General features: G+C 44.4%; 1 protein-coding gene across 1 annotated transcript in view; it reads right to left on the reverse strand.

Moving 5' to 3' along the window:
• SLC2A2 (solute carrier family 2 member 2) overlaps positions 1-15604 on the reverse strand; it is a 31899-nt gene continuing 16295 nt past the window's right edge. Inside the window, exons 5-11 of the mRNA XM_053599725.1 lie at positions 13656-13771; positions 12683-12845; positions 12036-12223; positions 8834-8938; positions 5385-5486; positions 4624-4827; positions 1-4132 (exon numbers count right to left, since the gene is read on the reverse strand). Of these exons, the coding sequence (XP_053455700.1) occupies positions 3932-4132; positions 4624-4827; positions 5385-5486; positions 8834-8938; positions 12036-12223; positions 12683-12845; positions 13656-13771 (1079 nt within the window). The 3' untranslated portion in view covers positions 1-3931. The remainder of the gene's footprint in view (positions 4133-4623; positions 4828-5384; positions 5487-8833; positions 8939-12035; positions 12224-12682; positions 12846-13655; positions 13772-15604) is intronic.

Genomic DNA, 15604 nt, shown 5'->3' on the forward strand with positions numbered 1-15604 from the left:
TTAAGCATTCAGAAATATATTTATTGGCACAAAACTGTAATGTATATATACTCTTAACTGAAACTAGATTCCTTTCACAATAATTCTTTTTTCCTTTTTTTTTTTTGAGACAGAGTCTTACTATGTCACCCTTGGTAGAGTGCTGTGGTGTCACAGCTCACAGCAACCTCAAACTCTTGGGCTTAAGCGATTCTCTTGCCTCAGCCTCCAAAGTAGCTGGGAGTACAGGTGCCCACCACAATGCCCATCATTGTTGCTTACCAGGCCCGGGCCAGGCTTGAACCCACCAGCCTTACTGTACGTGACTGGCGCTCTACTCACTGAGCTATGGATGCCGAGCCCACAATAATACTTTTTAATGTATACCAAATTAGAAAGCAATAAAAACACCAGCAGATGGATCAGAGTGGTTGACAATAAACCTTTTCTCCCCAGCTCACTAATATAGAATTGTAATGAAAAATTATATACTTACACATGTATTTGTGTATATATAATACTTTACATATTTTTTTATACTTTATGTAGCACCTCTGTTTAGGACCCTGTAAAGACCAGACATTGCCTGAACTGCTGTACCTGCTACATATGGAAAGCTAAGCCAGCTATGAGAGTAATTCATGAATATATTCTGAGTCACAGGCACGCAGCACTTTGCACTCATTGAAGATTATCAACAAAGTTTAGTCTTGTCCTATGTTTATAATCCTGTTATATTACCTTAGTGTGATATACAACATTTTATTTTATAATATTACATATAGACCCCTTAAAAAATAACATAACTTAGGCAAAGCAATTTTTAAAAATACAATAAAAACTCTTAAAACCTTACTTAGAAATATCAAATTTGGATTTAGGAATTAGATGGCCTAATATCTTCCCTGATTTTTAACATTCCTTTTTCATTATGAGATTGTTTCTTTAAAGAAAATATTATCTTTTGAACTATTGTCCAGGCCATAAAAAAGAAAACATTGTCTTGAAGGTATAAAACTCCTTTTATTCAAAAGAAAAAATTGGAACTACCTAATGTATGATAATCCCTTATCCTAACAGTATCTCTGTGAATACTAATTCTGGGTAACATTTATTGGAGCCTCCTTTGTACCAGGCAATGTGTTTGGCACTTTGCACTTAATCTTCACACCCTTCTGAGGTAGGTCAGATCACTGGGCCCACTTTATAAGAGAGGGCTCAAAGCCACGTTCCTGGAAGGCCAAAGGCATGATGGGGATGCCCATGCCTGGTCTTCCTGAACTCCTTGCTAGACTGTGAGCTCTTTGAAGTGGGGCGTGAGGGCAGAGGACGGTACCTACCACATCTCAGTGCTATGGTGCTGATCATGGGGAGGAAAGTAGGGAGGAGGAAGCAGGCGAGAGCCTTTCCTGGGTGTCATGACAGTGGGCAAGGCTGGACGTAGTGGGGCAAGAACTCGGCCAATAAGTCCAGTCTTTGTACCCGCCCACATTTGTAAGGATGTTCAAGTATGAAAACAGAAATGAGAGAGTACTTGGAAAGTTAAGTGTTCAAACACAACCTGATTTCCATGGGACTAAACCTAATTAATTGGTACCAATTTTATTATTTATTATGATGTCTCCCATTGAAGACCTTGGAGTTTTTATTATATTCAGCTAGTTCTTTGTTTCTGTATAGAGCTCTGTCAACTTCTTATTTCCCCTTAACCTTTCTTTTCAATGACGTGCTTCTCTGCCAGGAAAACACTGCAGAAGGGAAGCAATGTAAGGTGAGTAAATTTCTCTGAGGCAGAAAACATCAGCCCTTGAATTTCTGCGGTTTGTGGGCTGTCAACATAGCTAACAAGAACTTAAAAGTAGTCTTCAGGGCTCTTAAAACTTGACTATATTCTGTTAGTAAATGAGGTCTGGAGTAGTGATCGGACTAAAACACTACGGGTTTATACCCTTCAGCATCACAGCTCTGGGCTTCCCAAAGCAGTCAGTATTCCAAAAAGCACACCCCATTTTCTGCCTCCTGTTCCGTTTGGAGCCCTGCCTCTTTGCCCAGAGCTCAGTTTAGCACAAGGATCCCCGATCTCTTTGGCTGTATCCTGAAGTCCCAAGTGAAAAGAGTTCATCTCAAATTGGCCCAAGGGTAAAAAAAAAAAATCTCTCAAAGTAAAAACAAATGATTTCAAGGTTTTTTGGCTGCCAATTTACATAGATGTGAACAACTTCAGCAAAATAAATAAATATAAGCAAATTTTCTACTTTTTTCTCTTTTTTTAAGAAAGTGCTTTTCTTCAATGTATGTTAAAGCAAACATAGGAAAGATGGACTAGGTGCTCTATTGTGTGGGAAAAAACAGCCTGAGGATCTGTTAGCTCCCTGCTCATCCTTTGTTGTCTATCAGAACTGTATTTTTGCAACTGTAAAATTGACGGTAAGCTGCAGTCCATTTAAGCATTTGTTTATTCAGGATTTGCCCACCTAGGTAAAGACATGTTGACAGTGACAGGCAATGTGAGTAAGGGACATAGAAGGGTCTGACAGAATCTGCATTTGGCTAAGACCAAGAAGGAGGGGACAGCTGTCTCAGGTCAGGAGACTCAGTCTTTGCGGGAAAATTAAACAGGGACTCAGATCAAATCTGACATTTAACAAGTTTCAGAAGACCCCCTCAGGAATCCCCCAACCCTACCTTTCAATTTATTTGGAGACATAACAATTCAGAAAATATTTTTAACAAAATAAAGCAATCTTTACTTCAAATTTCCCTAAGTTAGATGATCTAACTTATTAGGGCTTTGAGGCAATACACTGCACACAGAAGGCCTAATTTATGATTGACTGCATTTTATAACAGAAAACTATCTGGGCTCCATTAATAAACAAAACAAAAGGCAACTCAAGGATTGAGTTGGCAGGGAATTCAGCTGGTTTTATAACAGAGATTAATACTGACTGAGGACTGGGCGGATGAGCAAGGGAAGCCTCTGTGGTGTGTAATCCTGAAAAACCATTTGGATGTCAAAGGAACTAAAATGTTTTTTTTTCTTTTTTTCCTGAGTACTAAAAGATTTTGGTAAGGCTACCAAAAATACAAGATTTTCTCTGTAAACATATTTTAATATACTCAATAAACTATTCCACATAAAAATACAGAAAAAATATAAAAATTTAAACAAAATAAATATTCTAGTACTCAAGAAAAAGCTGAGAGAAATGGAGTAACTGTCAATTTCAGCACTGATTTTACTTCCCCCAGCCAAGCCTTCTTTAGTGTAAGATCTGTACGTAAGAATGTTCCAATTTAATCATAAACATGTAAATGTTAGTTGTATCTTCAGGGTTCTACTAATGTGCTGATGAAACTTCCTCAGTTTCAGGAGAAACTTGCTGTACGTAATGGAGCTGGGAATATGAGAATATATTCTTCGCTCCCTTCTTCTTGAGACAGGGTCTTGCTGTCAACTGTGCTGGAGTACAGTGGACTCATCATAGCTCACAATAGCCTCAAACTCCAGGGCTCAAGTGATCCTCCTGCCTCAGCCTCCTGAGTAGCTGGGACCATAGGCACTCACCACAATACCCGGCTAATTTTTCTATTTTTAGTATACAGGGTCTCTCTCTTGCTCAGGCTGGTCTCAGACTCCTGAGCTCAGGCAGTCCTCCCCACTCCACCTGCCAGAGTGCTGGGATTACAGGCATGAGCCACTATATCCAGACACTTGCTCTTTAGCTAATGTAATGTAACAAAATGAGCTAGCTTTTTTGTTTTACTTAAGTACATAGTCTTACCATCAAAAATGGATTCTCTAACTAAAAAAAAATACTTTCTTTGGTAATAGTTGATGACATTTCTGGTCCGAGCCTATAAAAACTCTTTAGAAAATAAACAATAGTTCAAGGCATGTACATAAAAACATGGTTCCCTGTCTGTTTCTGGCCACCTCAAGAGCAGATCTTTACACAGTCTCAGAAGCTCCCAGGAATTTCATTTCTACAGCAGCTTCTGGCCTTTCAGCTGAGCCACTTCTCCTTTGGAATTCTGCAGCGATTTCCTCAAAAGACTTTCCTTTGGTTTCTGGAACTCTAAAAAACGTGAACAGGGTGAAGACCAGGACCACTCCAGCAAAGAAGAAGAAGATGTAAGGGCCGCATAAGTCCTGAGGAAAAGCACAGAGACCGGTCACCCGGAGCCTGTGTGGTGTCAGCAAAACAGGTTCCCTGGTGCAGGGACACCCATTTTCTAGGCCTGGGTGAGCTCGGCAATCAGGTTCCTCACAGACCCTCAGCTAGGCACAAACAGGCTGCCCTTCTGGAATAGGGGGCACACGACCTAATTCCTTGCTGGGGGCAAAAGCTGCAAGAATGCATTAAACTGCAAGGACTGCATTTCTGTGCTAATTTTAGGGTTATTTCAGAATTATTTTTGCTCACAGACTTCTGCCCAATTGTGACATACTTCCCCAAGGCCCCCGGCCCACGGGATGGGAAAAGCGGCAGAAGCCTGAGACTGGGGGGTGGGGTGGGACTCCCTCGTGGACCCCCTCCACTGTGGGGGCTCCTCAATCTTCCCATCAATAGACTCCGTCCTGCCGCTTATGCACGTGGCTAAGGTTTCATCTCCAGCCCCAAGCTCGCAGCCCAGCCTCACCGCCAGGTACGGGAAGAACATCGCGACCATGAAGTTGCAGGCCCAGTTGCTGAAGGCGGCGACCGCTAAGGCGGCGGGGCGCGGGCCCTGGCTGAAGAACTCGGCCACCATGAACCAGGGGATGGGGCCGGGCCCGATTTCGAAGAAGCTCACGAAGAGGAAGATGGCCACCATGCTCACGTAGCTCATCCACGGGAACTTCTCCTGAGGGAAACACCGGGCAGAAGCGGAGGGGGTAAGGTCACCGCCCGCGCACCTGCCGCCCGGGCCTCCCCGCCGGCCAGGCGCGGCCGCAGCTCTTCCCTGCCCAGGCCAGGCAGGAGTGAGATAGTGATTCTGGAGCTGTGTTGGGGAACCCCTGGGTTAGGACGCAGAACGCCCCCCCCCCCCCGCTCTTTCCCTGTGAAAGAAGCAGGGCAAGGACGCAGCGACCGAGTCTCACTCCCATGGCCCAGACAAGAGCGACCCCCCACCCCCCACCCCCATCCCAGAGGAGGACGCGGGCCGGGGACAGGGTCTATGACAGCGCGACACGGCAGGGCCAGGGCTGGGGCGCCGCCTCCCGGGACGACTGCCCATTCACACGCTGACCTGCAGCCTTTACACCCAAGAACCGAGTCCCTCCTGTCTCTGCGCGTCTTCTTGGAATGAGACGCTGTTCCTCTAGCTTTCCTGCATGAGCTAGTCTCAAACGTTTTGATACAAACTGACTTAAACTGGAGCCCAAAGAACCCAAAGCCTCAGCCGGGAGGCAAACTCACCAGCAGCACGAGCCCCACTGACATAAAGACGGCGCAGAAGCACATGCCGCCCATGCCGGCCAGGAACAGCGAGCGGCGCCCCGCCTTCTCCACCAGGAGCACCTGCAGACGGACAGGTGTCACGGCGCGGAACAGCCACGTTGTACAGAAATCACTGATGCTGCCAACCGAGCTGTTTTGATTTACAGGTAGGAGGCGGCTTCACAGTGTGAGGACGAGGTGGGGTGCGCAGGCCCAGGTGGGCTGCCCGGCTCGGTCCCATGGACTTGAGCAGGCTACTCTGGGGATGCCCAATAGCCAGGGACCACCCTGGAGCCTCCCATGGATGTCCTGTGCACTAACAGTGTGAGGGTTTACATTAACAATGGCATTAATCTCTGTTCTGATAATCACCCTGAGTTCTAATTCTGGGCTCTGGGCAGCAACGACACCCACTGACACCTGAGGTGTGCAGCTGTCCTAGCCACAACTGTCCCCTCCTATGTCCTCATTGCTTAGTAAAGCCCTGTCATGACCACCCCGCCTGGAGACACATGGAGTTTGATCTTTGTACCAAATGGTTAGATCTGCATTTTTCTGATATGCTTAAGTACCTGGTGCTGGGAGTAAGTGAGCTATTCATTCAAAAAGATAAAACTTTAAAGCTAAGGGTTAAATTGCTTTCTTACCCTAGCTGAGGAGACAGCTTCCTTAGTGTGTGGACCTTTGCACCAGCAGTGCAGATCAGAGCTGGCCACAGCCAGGTCTGTTGAGTAGACTGTCCTGGATGCTTGGAACACGGCCAAGGCTGATGAGTCACTCCTTCCCTATCTACTTGTCATAATTTCTCACCTTGGAGAGGAAATTGGCCAGACTTATCAATCTATCAGCAAACCAGTAGCAAACCATACGTGTGTGTAGTGAGCTCCGGCTCTGAACATGAAAGCCCCTTTCACCTGGTGTCCACACCAGAGTACCTGATCACTTCAGACAGGATGGTATGCTTATTATGGAATGCACATTTACTAATTGAGAAAGAAGTAGGAAAAAGTAAGCCTTGCTCAATTTTGTAAAGTTTCCCTCTATGTTTTGACTTGCTTTTCTTTTTTTGAGACAGAGTCTCACTCTGTTGCCCCGGGTAGAGTGCCATGGCATCACAGCTCACAACAACCTATAACTCTTGGGCTCAAGTGATTCTCTCGCCTCAGCCTCCTGAGTAGCTGGGACTATAGGTGCCCGCTATTTTTAGAGTCGTGTTCTTACTCTGGCTCAGTTTGGTCTTGAGTCTGTGACCTCAGGCAATACACCAGCCTCGGCCTCCCAGAGTACTGGGATTACAGGCATGAGCCACTTCTCTTGGCCTTGTATTTTCACTTTTTAATTATGACTTTCAAAACTTGCTTGATGACACTATCTGAAGCTACCAAGAAAACAGAAACATTTCTTTAAGGATAAGGGCTCTTACTAAATCTGTTGGGGAAAAATTGTTACTAGATGGTAAATTCTAAAACTGCATGACTTGAAAATTGAGCCAAACGCTTTTGGAAGCTGCATGTGCACACAGGGTGAGTGTGCCAGGAGAGATCTTTGTCCAGTGTGCACCACTCAAATCCTGGTCCCCCGGGAGTTGTCAGCCACTGCCTCGCCCCAGACTCAGCCTGCCTCCCAACACCCCTCTCTGCTTCCCCTATTTTGTTCTGTCCTTCAAGATAATGGGCTGTTTTCTGTCAGCCGAGCAGTGCAGGAGAGAATATGTAATATGGATGTGATTCAGGGTGGAGCCAGGAAAGTCTGTTTTCCCAAACATGCATTCAGAAAAAATCGATTGATTAGGCTTCTAAGTTGGTAAAACATTGATATATTCCGTTCATATCCCTATTTGCATATTTTTATTTGAAAGGACACACGGAATTTGGTAATGTCAACTAATTTTGGGGAGAGAAGCTGGGTGACTGAGGGACTATCCTTTTTGTACTTTATTTTTTTTTTAACTTTTTTAACTTTAAAAAAATTTACAAAAATAAACATAATATAAATTTGAAATGTTATCTGTAGTTCTGGAGACTTAATGACTAAAACTTTTTTTTTTGAATTATGTCGCTCATCTTTTCAAAAAATTTTCATAGAATAAAAGGATGAACTCCAAAGAAGATATATTCAAGATATTAAGACACTGTCTTAAATATAACATCTCCTTTCACACCAGTGGTGTTGGAGGCAAAGTGCAAAAAGAAAATTCGGCAGAAACTTTCTCAGGATTTGGCCTACTCAGTCGTGAAAACTTGATGTTTTATACAGCAAATCCTGGTACATACAAAATGTTTTAATAATAGTCCTTGTATTATAAAAATTTGTTGAAGTAGCATTTGTAAACATCATTTCAGGAGACAAAAGGGTGAACAGTCCCTTGGATTGCATTTCAGAAATAGGCCTTGACTGATTTCTGATTCAGTTTCTTTGGTTGGAACAGGCCTTATCTCCAGGGCCCCTGTTATCTGCTGTTATCTGCTCTTCTGACTCTTTCCAATGTCCAGCACTGTTTAATGTGCCCTGAACAAACCTGTCTTTGATCTGGACAGCCAGGCTGTAATTTATTGACCACTCTAAGGTAATAGTTAAGAATTCATGTGTAGAAAATGAAAAACAAGTAACTATTATAAAATGTGTTGAGTATAGTATTGAGACCAAAATTGAAAAACAGATTTTTGAACATCCCATGTTCAAAGATAAAAATCAGCTCAATTACTCTCATTTCAGAGTGAATTACATTCCCTGGGAAGTTCTGTCCCTGTTGTTGTTTACTTTATTTCTTAAATTATTATATTCAACATGACTGTTGTCGAGACCCTGAGTAATTCCTTGTATGAGACATTGGTTTTATGAGCATGTACAGCCTTCCATGGAAACACGGCAGCATTTCTGGGCCTGTGCCCTGGGCCCCTCTCCTAACACAGCTTGTCCCACACATCATCCTGAGCCATGGCACTGTGAACAACCCAGAAGTCTGCCCAGTGTCCTGATAGGATAGGAATTTGCTGAGTCTTAGATGCTGAAATGTCTGCTGTCAAGGCCTTTTTTTTAAAGGTGTTTTCCCTAAGACATAGGGATTGAAAAAAAAGAATTTCAACCATGGAAGGAGATGAATCTGAGTAGACTGTCCAGCATTGGTAGAAATGACAAGCTGTGTAAGTGCTGAGATTTGCACAAGGAGGACGTCCTTGTACTCCCTAGTGAGCCATTATACACGAGCGGGTGACTGGGTGAGATTTCAGTGGGGAGCCGCGATCCCCCTTCTCAGCTGTCCTAATCTAAGGTGGTGGCTGCTTATTCAGAGGGGACTCTTCCCATGATCTGCTTCTGCACACCCAGTGCACGTGGACAGCAAGCCATCGATCTTTTAGACTACAAACTTTGCCCCTCACCTCTGGACCAAGGAACAGGCAGTACATTTATTTATGGTATTTACTCACAGAGGCAGCAGTGAAGACAGTGTTGACTACACCAACTCCAATGGTTGCATAAACAGGTTGGCTAATTCCAGCCTCCTGAAAAATGCTGGTTGAATAGTAGAAGATCTGTAAAGTAAAAACAATTCGGCCTTAATCAAGAAGCCCAGCACTGATGGTTTTAAAGCAGGAAATATTTTAGGTTGTTTATTTTAGCTTTTGCTATGGAGCTATGGTCCCCAGAAAGTCTCAACGACCTTCTCCACCCTCCGTGTCCAGGTCTCCCTTCAGCATTTAAAGCTTCCGATTCCTTTATGTATAGCTGAAAACTCTGCTAGTACATTTTCTTTTGTTTTAAAAAACGTTAAACTTTTTGTTAAAATACACATACAAAAACTAACACATATAATGGTAGCTCAATTAATTTTCACAAACTGAACAGCCTGTGTAAGCAGCACCCACTTGGAGAAATAAATGATTTCCTGTCTTCCAGAAACACCCATGTGTCCCTGTATTCTAAGGAAACTTCTCTCCTAACTTCTGACATCACAAGTTTTACCTTATTGTACTTGATGTAAATGGACGGCATCCTGTGTATCGTTTGAGTCTAGCTTCTCTGTGAGGGCCACCTGACTGTGTGTATTTGTGATGGTTCATCATCATCACTGCAGAGTATCCCGTCGTACCCGTTACCGCAGTGTGCACGCCAGCACTCACGGTATTTACAGCAGGGAGCTGCTTTGGGCAGTGTTGCTGTGAACATGGTGGCTCATTCCTGTCATGAAGCCTGTAAGCATTCACACCTGGGATAGAGCTGCTGGGCCACCGCATGTGCACACCAATTGCTGACAATTAAGTTTGCGAGCTCATCCCAGAAAGACTGCTACATGCCTCCTTGCTGAATATCACTGTGGTCACCTCGAAGTGCTCCCCTTGGGAAGCTGTGCCCTGAGGCCAGCGCCTCATCCACCCTTCAAAGCAATTTTGGAACTCTTATGTTCTGGAATGACTATCAGAGCTTTCACTGTACAGCACAGCTTTCCAAGGGGAATACTTTGAAGGTGACCACAGTAATATTAAGCAATGAGGCCTGTAACACTTTTCCTTCAATGAGTTTCTGAACTTAACTATCAGACCTCGTATGCTCAGCTTGGACAGATAATTGCCAGTTTTCCAAGGAAGTTATGACAATTTTGTAATTTCACAATGAGTACAAGAGTTCTGGCTGCTACTGTATTTAATCCAAAAATTTTCACTGGTCTTGGCAGCAAGGGAAATCTGGCTCCCAACCTCCCAAATAGCCTTTTTAAATTTAGTTATGGTTTAATACTTATGACAGTCTCCAAGGTCATCTGGTTGTCTCTAATACTCTTGTCATTTCTTCTCCACCTAACCTGTCCTGTTGCAGGCATCTCTTCCTGTAGACAGGACTAATGCAAGGGGCTGAGCAGAGGGTCAGGGAGTTGTGGGTTCCAGCACACATCATCCTGCAGACGGGACTGTTGCAGTGGGATGTGCAGAGAGTCAGGGAGCAATGGGTCACAGGCCACACTGTCCTGCAGACAGGACTGATGCAGGGGGCTGTGCAGAGGGTCATGGAGCAGTGGGTCACAGGCCACACTGTCCTCCAGATGGGACTGATGCAGGGAGCTGAGCAGAGGGTCAGTGAGAGTGGGTCACAGACCACTGTCCTGCAGACAGCACTGATGCAGTGGGCTGTCCAGAGGGTCAGGGAGCAGTGGGTCACAGGCCACACTGTCCTCCAGACAGGACTGATGCAGGGGGCTGTGCAGAGGGTCAGGGAGCAGTGGTCCCAGCACACATCGTCCTGCAGACGGGACTGATGCAGGGGGCTGTGCAGAGGGTCAGGGAGCAGTGGGTCACAGCTCACAGCACATGTAGTCCTGCCCCTTTGGCCTGCCCCCCAGGCTCAGTTTCAACATTTTCTGGATGCCTCTCTACATTATGTTGGGATAGAAGCTGATCAGAGGTTCAGAGAAGATTAAGTATCGTGCCTTTGGATATAAAAGGGATGTGAATTTGGTGTCTGAGCCCCAAAGACACCCAGAATTTTAGTAAGAAAGAATGTCAGCCACTCTGAAAGGACAACAGAGCTTGTTGAGAGCAGTTCCAGGCTTGTTTGCTTTAACTGATGGGGATTACTTTCTCCGCCTCCCCCAAATGTATGTCCATCCCTGGATCACCCTCAAAGTATCTCTTGTGGTTTTGGGATAGCAGGATCCCAACTTAAATTTTTAACAGTAATGAAAGGGGATAAGTAATTGTTTAAAATCTCATTCCCTAAACAAATGCTCAATTTTTCTTCCAGTAGCTAATTGCCAATGGAACCATTTCAGACTGCATGGTGCAGGGGTTTCAATTCAAACCCTAAAAGCTCATTAGTTGAATACTCAGTATGTTTCTCCATGTCTTACTGTTTAACTATACCCTCACTCACCAATACTGTGACAGTTTGCGTTACTGTTTATTTTGTGTGCTGCTTCCCTCAATGGAGTGAGAGTTTCTTGGAGGGCAGGAAACTTTTCTTTGTACGTGGCTATTAAATAGGTAAAGGGAACCATGGGTTCCTTTTTGTCACTCTAGGGCTATTCAATACTTAACTCTGGAAGCCTCTTGCAATTTAGTTTGGGGAGTATAATTATTTTATTCTCTTTTCCCTCCTTATATTAATTATGACTTTTGCCTTTTACTTTCATATTAATGGACATATAGTACCATTGATATTTGACATTAAAAAAATGCAAACTAGTATTAGAAAGATGAAACAAAAAACAAAAGAAAATTAATACTCAGAATATGTAGTAGTAAGACATATGATGACAACATTTTATTTTTATTTATTTTTTTTCAAGAGCCTAAGCTGTCGCCCTGGGTAGAGCGCCATGACATCACAGCTCACAGCAACCTCTAAATCCTGGGCTCAAGCTATTCTCCTGCCCCAGCCTCCCAAGTAGGTGGGACCATAGGCACCTGCCACAATGCCCGGCTATTTTTTGGTTGCAGCCGTCATTGTTGTTTGGCAGGTCTGGGCTGGATTCAAACCTGCCAGCTCATGTGTATGTAGCTGGCACCTTAGCCGCTTGAGCCACAGGCGCCGAGCCAATGACAACATTTTAAAATGTCTTTCAGCTACTTCAGCTTGTACCTGTTACCTCCCGTATCTTAGTTCATTTTGCTCTGAGAGTTCAGGGAGTCTGAAACTTACCCCATTGATTCCAGAAAACTGCTGAGCCGCGTGCAGCATCAGACCCACCAGGATGGGCTTTTGGTAGCTGGGGTTGGTGAAGAGCTCGATTATGGAGACTTTCTGCTCACTGGCTGTCTCTTCCCTTTCTTTTCTCATCTCATTAATGTCTTTGGTGACATCATCAAATCCTCTGAGCCTTTTCAAGCCTGTGTCCCAAAATGATCAGGTTGTAACAACTCAGGTCAAAACAAAACAAATTACTTTTGTTATGTTAATGGAGCTACATTTACCCTCCCCCGCTTTCTATTAATAGCACAGGTGCTGGAAATGCTTTTTTGTTAAAAGAAAGTTTGCTTTTTGATTAAAAAAAAAAAAAGCAGGCTTCATCTCATGATGAAGAAAAGTATGATTTCATCATGGTAAAGGTGTAATGCTGGTGGGCCCCTCTAGATTAGAAACACCTGATTGCGCCGGTGGGCTTCTGGCTTAGACTGGAGAGAATGCGTATGGGTGGAAAATGGCTTGTGCTGGTGTCATTAAAGTGACTTCTCACATTTTTCTTATGTGAGTTTGTTTGGAGGGCTCTGGTGCTAGTTTGAGAGTCAAGATGCACCCTGCTTTGCACTGGCTGACGCTGCTGCAGGCAGAGGGAACCCCAGACTCACTATTCTTTGCCTTGACTTCCTCGTCCAGCTTGATGTACAGATACCGGGGGCTTTCTGGGCAGAAGAAGAGCAGCAGTGACTGGAGAACGGCGCGCACGGCGGACAGGCCGAGGAGGATGTGCCACAGCTCGTAATTGCCCAGGATGAAGTCCAGGCCGACGATCTGGAGAGGTGGGTGGGAGAAGCTCCCTGGAACACTGTGTCTGCCTTCAGCACTGACTTGTCCACAAAGCAGCTGGCTCCTTCACAGAGACCCTGATAGCTCTGGTTCAAGGGAGCTGGGGATGGGAGCTGCTACTGTTGTGTCTCACTTCACTGAATCAGGCATTTTTTGTTTACAAGGAATTCCTGGGCTGGTTTTCACTAAGTCCTATTGGACGTTTAGGATGGGAATCACCCAAACTTTTCTTTAAAAATTGGGTGCACAAGTGGCTGTGGTCTCCAGGCACCCAGATGGAATAATACTGCATTAAAATTGGGCCTTTGTTTGAAAACTCCTGCTTAGATTACCTGGAACTCAGTAGAATGGGTTTCACAGACAGAACAGTTACTCTGATGAAAACCAGCTTTGTGGTCCCTTCTGGCCTGGCTCACACACTGCTCCTGGAGGGCCATGGCCTTCCTCTCAGACCACGGGGCAGAAGAACAGGGGAACCAGCCGGCAGGAGCTGTTGGGGGTAATTACTTACACGTTGTTTCCCGAGGAGATGAAGGAAACAGTCAAGAACTTGGTTTCCTGTTTCTTGAAATCTGAATGGGGTAATTTAATTTTAGAGGACCCTGAATTTTGAGACCTGAGTTACCAGGTCACCTTCAGTGCTGACCCCACCAACAGTTCCAGGGAAAGTGTAGAGGGACAGTGGTTGACCTTTGCACTGAGCGGCCTGTGTCTGCTGCTCTCACGGCCACTGGCAGAACTGGTCTGCAGTGAGAGTGGACAGTCAGGGCAGGAGAAGGCACAGGGAGTGTTTACCTGGCTCACGAGAATGCCTGTGACAACAGCCAGCTGATGCAGAGTGCCAAGTGCGCCCCTGAGAGAGACTGGAGCAATTTCACCAATATACATGGGAACCAGGCCCGAAATCAGCCCTGCAGGGAACATGAACGTGACAGTGAGAGTAGCCAGGACTGTCAGGAATGACAACATGGTTTGTACAGTTGATCCTGACTGCATGTCCCTCCTGTGTTCCTTGGAAGAAGGAGCCTTTGTCCCTAGCTATGGAAACACAGTTTATACAAAGAATATTTGTTGACATGATCCCAGGTGAAGTCGTAGCTGGAAATGTGCAGAGAAATGCCTGGTCATGTGTCTGGCAGCTCTTTATCACACCGTCTTAGTCAAAAAAATCCATGTTAATATTTAGTTTATATCATAGCACCTTAGATTGTCTTCAGAGAAGAAAATGAAGAATGTTTTAATAATTTTCTTAATCTACGTTCATGGGAGTAAAGAAAATCAGACCATTTCGAGGCCAACCTCTTGGCAGAGATGAGAAGGGCCCTGCCCAGTGTGAGAGCTACACGGCCTGCCTGAATGTCACAGTGTGGGGTCTCAAGGTTGCTGTCAGGGTGGGTTGGGGTGTGGAAATGCGGAAGGGATTAATGAACTCAAGCACTCTTAACCCAAGTAGTCCAGCTAGAGAAACCCAACTTCTTTATTTTGTCCACCTCCTAAGTTGACCTAATTGTGATAGACTGGTCACCTCCCACATGTATGTATCAGCACTGTAGGCCTAATTCCTTATGGTGACCGCCTCTGTGTGCTGACCACTTTGCTGCAGTCCCTCGGGTAGTCAGTCAGGTGGTCAGTCACCTTACAGAGGCTCTGCTGTTTTAGGCATCAGAAAAGATTTTATTTGAAGGATGACTTTTGATGCATAAAGGAGTACAAAAAAATTGAAAAGCATTAGGCACTCTGCCTTCAGAAGCTTCCTTAAATGTACCTCATTCTGTCGGCAGTGGGGTGTGTGGCCGTCTGCTGACTCAGAAGAGGGTCAGAGAGTATCAGCAGGAGAAGCTGAATTTATTCAGTGTCTGGCACTTTCTGAAGTATTTAGAAATGCGATTAGGCAGAAGCTTCCTTGTACAGATTGCCTGCCTATCAAATGGAAACGGGTGGTCTTTGTGTAGAAGATGTTTTGGCAACTTTCTTCCTTCTGCACACAAACTTTATGTCCACCCTGTGTATATATTTAGTGCTTCAAATTCTTCTTAATATTGCAAATGAAAATGTAGATGTTTGATATGGCAGCTATATTCCTGCTGAATTTTACAAGTGATTCTAATGTGAGGCCTCTTCATCTTAAATAAGAAGAACACATTTAATCAATCTCATTCTAAGTTGCACTGTCTTTCAGTAATACCCGATACTCATCTGTAAGAGCAAAATCATGTGGATAAGCTCAGGTCTGAGATCATGTGAATCTGAAGTCAAATTACACTTCCTATAATTTTTAGCAACTTTAGTGCTTATGACAGGGCCAGACATAGTTTTAGACGATGGTCAGAGATGGGCCAGTGAGTTGGCTGTGCTCGTTGTGTGTCGTTTCACAATATGTTTACTGCATTCATTTTCAATTTTGCCAAAAATATTTTTCAGTATTTCGCAGTTATTTCATACTGTGTCTTTTTAAATGGGGGTGGGGAAGAAGAGTGAATCATAATTTGAACCTCTTTTATATTGTTTTTATCTGTGTTTTATGGAAGAAAGACTGAGGCTTTGATTCAATATTTAAGGCCACTCAGAGGCACAGCTAGACTTGATTCACCTGAATCCAAAGCTCTTCTATGTGTGGGCAGACTCTTTACCTTGATAAAACTGTCCTGACCTTTAATTATTTGTACTAACATTGAAAGTACTGAAAAGAGATTTAATTGACCCAGCAACTTGTGCTTTTAGACTTTTGCTTCAACTCGTCATTG

The sequence above is a fragment of the Nycticebus coucang genome, chromosome 8 (assembly GCF_027406575.1).
Source record: "Nycticebus coucang isolate mNycCou1 chromosome 8, mNycCou1.pri, whole genome shotgun sequence".
NCBI lineage: Eukaryota > Metazoa > Chordata > Mammalia > Primates > Lorisidae > Nycticebus > Nycticebus coucang.